This window comes from Tupaia chinensis, unplaced genomic scaffold, assembly GCF_000334495.1.
Source record: "Tupaia chinensis unplaced genomic scaffold, TupChi_1.0 Scaffold000610_1, whole genome shotgun sequence".
NCBI lineage: Eukaryota > Metazoa > Chordata > Mammalia > Scandentia > Tupaiidae > Tupaia > Tupaia belangeri.
This window is the reverse complement of record NW_006160129.1, coordinates 589,492-597,504: the sequence shown is the minus strand read 5'-3', so window position 1 is coordinate 597,504 and position 8,013 is coordinate 589,492. Positions and strand designations below refer to the sequence as shown.

General features: G+C 41.9%; 1 protein-coding gene across 2 annotated transcripts in view; it reads right to left on the bottom strand.

The window, feature by feature from the left end:
- STRIP2 (striatin interacting protein 2) overlaps positions 1-8,013 on the bottom strand; it is a 57,243-nt gene that overhangs the window by 43,971 nt on the left and 5,259 nt on the right. For both annotated transcript variants that reach the window (XM_006158809.3, XM_006158810.3), the window contains exons 2-3: positions 4,833-4,902; positions 617-691 (exon numbers count right to left, since the gene is read on the bottom strand). In XM_006158809.3, the coding sequence (XP_006158871.1) occupies positions 617-691; positions 4,833-4,902 (145 nt within the window). The remainder of the gene's footprint in view (positions 1-616; positions 692-4,832; positions 4,903-8,013) is intronic.

Below are 8,013 nucleotides of genomic sequence, written 5' to 3'. Positions count from 1 at the left end.
TAAAAAAAAAAAAAAAAAAAAAAAACTTTCCTGTGACTCTTAGCATTTTCCTCCTGGCTTTAGTTAGCTTTGTGACATGCATATTCCCTTTCTGCTGCCAGATTATAACCTCACTGTAGAAGCTGCAACTTTACCTTTACCTCTGCTTTCTGTATTTCTGACACAGAACAGATCCTTACCACACATTTGCTGACTTTTAACACTGAATTGCTACTGACTAAGTAAGGAAACAGAAGTCTAAGAGTGTCACAGTATAGGCACATGAAATTGCTATGGAGGGTGGACAGAGCTGGAGGAGGTGGATGAACATTAGCCAAGGAAAGGTTCCATCGGGCAGCAGGGCACCTGCCAAGCCCTGCCCCACCTCCCAACTTCTCTGTCTTCTTGACCCTTTATACTAAGGAAGCCTCCCTGATCAGGCTTCTCCTGCTTCCACCCACGGCCTTTCCACTTGAGATACAGGGAATCCTGTATCCCATATCCAAGAAGAGGGGGATATGGTGGATATGGTCAGGGACAGGATAAGGGATCATTTTTGTTTTAGCCCTTTACTGTATCAGGCTGGGATATCATGAAGGGAAAAAGTAAGTCTCTATGAGCAGGGGTCTGGGATCACCTTGAGTCTTGAAATCTTCTTCAAAGCACCTCCTGTTAGTGGTGAATTCTAGATTCTCAGTGTAGCTGTACAATTCTGTGGCAGAAAAGACAGAGTCACATTCAGGAGATGTGGCCTGGAGTGGAGTGGGTGGCATGAAAGAACTGAAACTTGCAACACATTCCTCTGTCCAGTTCAATCTAGAGCCAGCTTCCTCCTTTCAGAGCAGTTAAAAATAACCACTTGTGTCCCTAGGTGATTAAACCATCAAACCTGTCCTCCTCCTGCCAGCTGGCTGCAGTAGCAGAGAAAGCAGTCTTTGACATTCGGTGAGGGCCAGGAGGAGGGTTGGAAGATAGAGGGCTTAATACCACCCCTGCTTCTCAGGGCTGCAACCCCTCTGCTTTGTCAACCTGGACTAGGACAAACCTATCTCTAGGCCAGAGAAAGGCAACACAACTGAAATTTAGAGTCAAGATCCTTGTGCTGTTCAGGAAACCAGGGTGAGGATTGAAAAGGAAATGCTAGATGGCCTTTTAGGGTTGAAGCCAGTTCTCTCCCTCTGAACTTCCTCGAAGGGTACAGAAGTGTAGGTTCTTGCCCAGAGCCAGCTGGGCATAGACAGCATCAAGCCATGTAGAGAATAGCTATGTTTGCCAAAGGGTTGTCTGTGCCCAGGAAAATCTAACTTAACTGACGGCAGCTTCTCAATACAAAACACAGAAAGCTTTTGAGAAGTAAAAGTACTTTCTCTACACACACACACACACACACACACACACACACACACACACACACTCCCTGGAACATCAACCTGTATTATTATCTTACAAAAGATGAAGAATTGAAAATGAAAAGTCAATAGGTAATAAAACTGATTTCCTCAAAATATATATATATATTTTTGAGAGGTTTTTGCTATAGGGCGCGTGTGCTCGCCAGACAGACAGAGAGAGACAGAGAGACAGAAAGCGAGAAATCACTCCCCAGGGGGGATGGTCACGCCACAATCCCTTCTCCTCCATTCTCCTCTCGGGATCTTGGGCACGCACGCACACGCGCCCGGCGTGAGTTTTAAGCTACCGGGTCTGGGACGTGAACCACGGTTGACTACATGGGAGTCCAGCGACATAGCTATTATGCTAACTGCTGGTTCCCCCTCAAAATATATTCTGAACCTAGGATCCTTCGTGGAAATTTAGCTAGGTCATAGGTAACTTTCAAAGTACGAGAAGTTTATTTATGTTCCAGCCAGCTGTCTAATGATTGAGAAACACCTTGTCTGGGCATCAACACTTTTGAATCCTGAGTCCCAGAATCCAGCGGAGTGACCAGAAGCAAATCTCATTTCTGAATCTTAAATTCTTCAGCCATTAGTGAAGAATGTGCGTGTGCGTGTGTATTGCCAGAGGGTATGTGCGTGAGAGAGAGAGAAAGAGAGAAAAAGCACCCGCCAGTAGGGTGTGGTCATGCCACAATGCCCTCTCCTCCAGTTTCCATCCTGTTGGGATCTTGCACATGAACACACATGTACCTGGCATGTCTTGAGCCAAGACTCAAAGTACATGGTCAGCCATGTAGGATCTGGCTTCCCTACCCACCAGGCCACAGGGGGGCAGCCCATGTGCATATATATTTTTTAAGAGTAGAATACCACAAGCCCATTCAGAAAAGTGAGCAAGACTCTTAGGTACTAAACTTTGGTTTTGTTCTTTTTAGTCTATTTTTAAAATTTCAGATGATGAATTTTCATATACAAATAAGTAAGAATGCATTTAAACACCTATGTATCTTCTACCCAGATTAAACAAATGCTTACATTTGTCACATTTTCTTCTCACTGCTCCCCAATCTATCTTATTTCCTTTTCCAGAAATAACGACTATAATGAAATTGGTGTGTATTTGTCACAAGTTTGTTTTTATACTTTTACTACATATGCACCTGTAAACATATGATATCAACCTGTTTTTAAAATTTTTATCCAAGCAATATCATATTGTATTGGGTCGTTGGAAAAGTCATGCCGTATTTTTCTATGCAAAAATGAGTCATGACTTTTCAAATGACCCAACATAAATTATTTTGTCACTGTTTCTTTTCCCTAACTTTGTTTTCAGCATTTATTGATATTGAAGCCTGTTGATATAGATCAATTATTTAAATGGTTATACAGGGGGCTGGCAGGTGGCTTGGTGGTTAAGGTGCTGGACTCCCACATGGTCAATCATGGTTTGAGTCCCAGACCTGGTGGTTTGCTTTCTCTTTTCCTCTCTATCTCTGGTCAAATGTTTAAAAATAAAAATAAATTAAATTAAATAATTCTTAAAGAATAGTTATATAGTAGCCTACTACTGATAGGCTACAGTTCATCTATTCCCTTACTATGGGTATTTTAGGTTGTTTTCAAATTTCCACAATTACGAACAAGGCTGTGATAAACATCTTTATACATTTTGTGTGTGTGTGCCCAAGTATAAGTTTCTATTTTTTTTTTTTTTGAAGAGGTTTTTGCTATAGGGCGCATGAGCTTGCCAGACAGAGAGAGACAGAGAGACAGAAAGCGAGCAATCACCCCCCAGGGGGAATGGCTACGCTGCAATCCCTTCTCCTCCATTCTCCTCTCGGGATCTTGGGCATGCACGCACATGCGCCTGGTGTGAGTTAAAGCCACCGGATTCGGGTAGCAAACCACGGTTGACTACATGGGAGTCCAGTGACATAGCCATTATGCTAACTGCTGGTCCCCCAAGTATAAGTTTCTTTAGAGTGAATTGCTGGGTCATAAAATGGACATTTCTTCAACTTTACTAGACATGACCCAATTGCTTCCAAGTCTATACTCTGCTACCTCATGCCTCGCAGTGTCTAAAAGTACTCATTTCTCTGCACCTTACCAACTTCAGGCTTTTAAATTTTATAATCTTATGACTGTGAAATAATATTTCATTACTTTAATTTGCTTGTTCCCATTTATTAATTAAGCTAAACATCTTTTTATATATTTATTGACCATTTGGTTTTCTCTCCTATGAATTCCTCTCATATTCTTTACACCCTTCTCTATTAGGCTGTTTGTCTCTCTTTTCTCTCTAAATATAGATATATTCATATTCTGGATTCTGATCCTTTGTTGGTTATTAAACTTAGCTCTCTATTTCTCTGTCACTCATCACAAAATTTATTCCCTGCGCTTATTCACAGGAACTCCTTTAAAAATGTTTGTCTCTTTTCTCTGAAAAAAGCATGTCTCAAAGTGTCACTTTCATGTGACAGAATATTTAACTTTCACACCATCTCCACCCAAAGCTTGTTTATTAATAACTGGCATTTATAGCACGTGTACGTAGAGGCCTTTAATGTGAGGAGATCACGTTTACCCAAAGCTAAAAATCCAGACAGAGAGAAGCAACCCAGCACTAAAAGAAGAATGGGGTCACTTAACCCCAACTCACAAACATTCAAGCAGAGCTCCATTATGATGGATGTAGGTGACACATTCAGCCTTGCTCAGCTGGACAGTTATGTACAGTTTTTCCTCAGATATCGTTGTTATTTTTAAAAAAAAGGGTAGGTATTAGGGGGAAGGGGGAAGATGGACACAAAAGAGAAAAAGGAGAGAGGGGGATGGAATGGGATAAAGGGAGAGTGGTAGCAAGAAAGGGGCATGCAGAGATATGGGTGACAGAAAGGGAAAAAGAAGAGGAAAAGAAAGAAGGAGGACATAAAACTGACTTGTGTGCACTAAAAGAAAATAAAAAGGATGAGCAGCAAACAGTGGTAGAATGAAAGAATGCAGATTACTATTGCCAAGGAGAATTAACAGAAGGAAATACGAAAGCAAATAAAGATATGGAGGCAGGGTAGGGGGACAGATGGTGGCTAAGCAGTAAAATGAGATGCTCTGTGAGGTTGATCCACATGGGAAGGTATCAGGTTCACATCTATATACCTCCCTGAGTATGTCAGGCACACACACACCCAAGTGTGCACATGATCTGGGACAGGCTAAGGCTTGTATCATGGGGGTGCTGTCTCTCTTTCTCTCTGGTTCATGGAAGAAATCAATAAATATAACAACAACTAAAAGATATTTACCACTAAAAGTTGGAGAAGGAAAGGAATGTGGAGAAAAGCCTTTATTTAATAGCCACTTGCTGAGAACAGAGAAGCTACCACGAAGATCACAAGCCTTTTCTTTTCCACCTGGTCATTCTTCCACTTACTCCTGACCCACCTGACAACTCTGCGGCATGTCCGTCTGCATCTCCATACTCAAACTCCAGAGTGGGACAGTCCACAGAACCCTGTAATAAAGAAATGTTTCTGGTAACTGAGGTAACTTGGAAAAAAGGGAAGCCAAGGGAAGATTATACCCTCATTTCATCTTCTACACTTGGAGGTCAAGGTTAGATTAGAGAAACAGGTGGAAGAATTCTATCTAGGTCTTCCATCCTAAGGCAAGCCAAAACTTGAGGTTCAGGGCCAGCAGGTAGCATGGAGGTTAAGGTACTGAATCCCACAAAGGCCGACTCCACAGTTTGGGTCCTGGATCCAGCAGCTTGAAAAACATGCCAGATGTATACGTGTAGATGCCCAAAATCTCAAGAAGAGAATGGAAGAGAAGTGACTGTGGCATGGCCATCTGCTTGGGGGAGTAATTTCTCACTTTCCCTTTCTCTGTCTCTCTCTGGCAAGTGCTTGGGCCCTATGGCAAAGCAAAAAAAAAAAAAAGGGGGGGGGGAAGAAAAAAAAAGAAAAAATCTTAAACAAAACCAAAAAAAAAACCTTGAGGGTCAGTGTGGGGATGGGAGTGGTAGTGCTGAGAATCCCTATACAAAATTTGAAAGTCCTGGTAAAGGGTAGGATCATGAACAGATATGAAAGTTCCAATCTATGCTCATATATAACATACATAAATAGACCAGAGGAATATGTACCTGATCTTTCAGTTCTGTCATTAATTCACTGCATGATTTAGGGCAAGGCTCATGCTGTGGATCACAATTCCTCATCTAGAAAAAGAGGCTTTTCAGCTCTAATATCTCACAGCTTTGGGACTGTCAAATAAGGTAGCAGTTCCTCTCTAAGTTGTAATAAAGGCTAGGTTTCCTAAGACATTGAATGTATAAAATCATAATCCTGGGCTGGCCCTATAGCACAGTGGTTCAGAAGTGGAGGGAGTTGGAGGGCAGTCCCAATGGCCTTAAAAACAACTGGGTACATGAATGTGTGTACCCCAAATCCTAAAGGGATGAAGAAATGGAGGAAAACAGATTGCAGCATGACCATGCCCCATTGGGGAGTTCTTTCTCTTTCTTGAGTGCATGTGCCCTCTGGCAAAGATAATAAAATTATAATCCAATTATAAACACCCTAACCTTTAAGCATTTTCAGATATTTCTTTCCAGTATATATTCGTATATGTGCATTTAAAAATTCTGTATTTCGGTACCAGCAGATGGCATAACAATTATAATGCTGGATTCCAACATGGCCGACTGCAGTTCGTGTCCCAGACCTGGTGCTCACGCCAGGTGCATATGCATACATGCCCACAATTCTGAGAGAATGAAGGATAAAGGAATGCAGCATGGCCATCCGCTGGTGGGGGGGTGATTCTCACTTCCTTTCTCTCTGTCTCTCTCTGGAGAGCACACGCACTGTATAGAAAAATCTCTCCAAAAAAAAAAAAATCCTGAATTTCAGCTCTGTCACATACTATGTGATCTTGGGCAAGTTAACATTACTGTGCTTCAGCATGGTATAAAAAATATATTTGGTCCTTGCTCTTGGTTCCTGGCACAAAGTTCCTGAATCCCTTAGAATTTTCCGAGTGATAGGAATGTCTATTACTCATAAAGAGCCTGCCAACCATACCACACCTAATGAGGTCACTCATGATGGGCCCCCAAAGAGTTTAAAGGGAGGGATTTGCCTTACCAGAAAGATCAAGTGAATGATTTGAGGGTATAACTTACAGTAGCACCCCCACCTCCAGGGAGGGAGAGGAACTACACACTGAGGTCAGTCACCTGGTCAATGGTTTACTCATGCTTAGGGAATGAAAACCCTCAAAACAATGAGGGTTTGGCAGCTTTTCTTTCTTTCTTTCTTTCTTCCTTCCTTCCTTCCTTTCTTTCTTTTTCATTTTTTTTTTTTTCCCGCTATAGGGCACATGTGCTCACCAAAAAGAGAGAGATAGACAGAAAGTGAGAAATCCCCCCTGGGGGGATGGTCACGCTGCAATCCCTTCTCCATTCTCCTCTCGGGATCTGGAGCACGCACACACATGAGCCTGGCGTGAGTTTAAGCCACCAGGTCCGGGACTCGAACCACGGTTGACTACATGGGAGTCCAGCGACATAGCCATTACACTAACTGCTGGTCCCAGGGCTCATGCTCTTTTGGGAGAGAGACAGAGAGAGAGGGAGAGAAAGCACCCCTACTTAAAAAAAATTTTTTTAAAGAAGTATTTTATTTAACTTTATTTATTTAAATTTGACCATGGAGGGACAGAGAGAGAGAGAGAGAAAGTGAGAAAGGAAGCCACCAGGTCCAGGACTTGAACTGCAGTCGGCCATGTGGGAGTCCAGCGCTCTTATCCACCACACCCCCTGCTGGCCCCTAAAATTTTAATGTATTATAAAATCATTTTTCTCATATTACTGTATTATAATCACTACTTTAAAAAGCTGTATAAGTGGATAGATACCTATTGGTTTACTTAACCAGTTTCCTATTATTGAACATGTGTCTTTATTTTTATGGTTTTTTTTTTTAGAGATTTTTGCTATAGGGCATGTGTGCTTGCCAGAGTGATGGAGAGAGACAGAAAGTGAGAAATCATTCCCCTCAGGGCAAATGGCCATACCACGATCCCTTCTCCTCCATTCTCCTCTTGGGATTTTAGGCAAACACACACATGCACCTGTCAGGAGCTTTAAGCTGCCAGGTATGGGATTCGAACCATAGTCAACTATGTGGGATTCCAGCAACATAACCATTATGCCATCTGTTGGTCCCTGATTTTTTTTTAATTTATTTATTTGCATTCATTCACTGTACATCATTACAGCATACAAAATGAGATTTTCCATCCAGAGTACACTGTATATTGTCTCAATCAAGCACATCAGCAAACATGTTATTGTCAGCAAATGATCTTCCATTTCTTGTTTTCTGTATGTTTTGCTTTTCTTTCCCCCATCCTTGATTCCCTATCTCTTATCTGCCCTCTCCCGCTCTCCTCCCACACTGTCTCTGGTATCTATGTTTGCTTTCTATACCGTTTCCCCCCCACATTTTATTGAATCACCAAAGACCCTAATCAATCCAAATACCCTCATAGCAAACACAGGTGACACACACATTTCCATGAACACAAGTCTAACTTTACGCATCCTATAAAGTAGCAC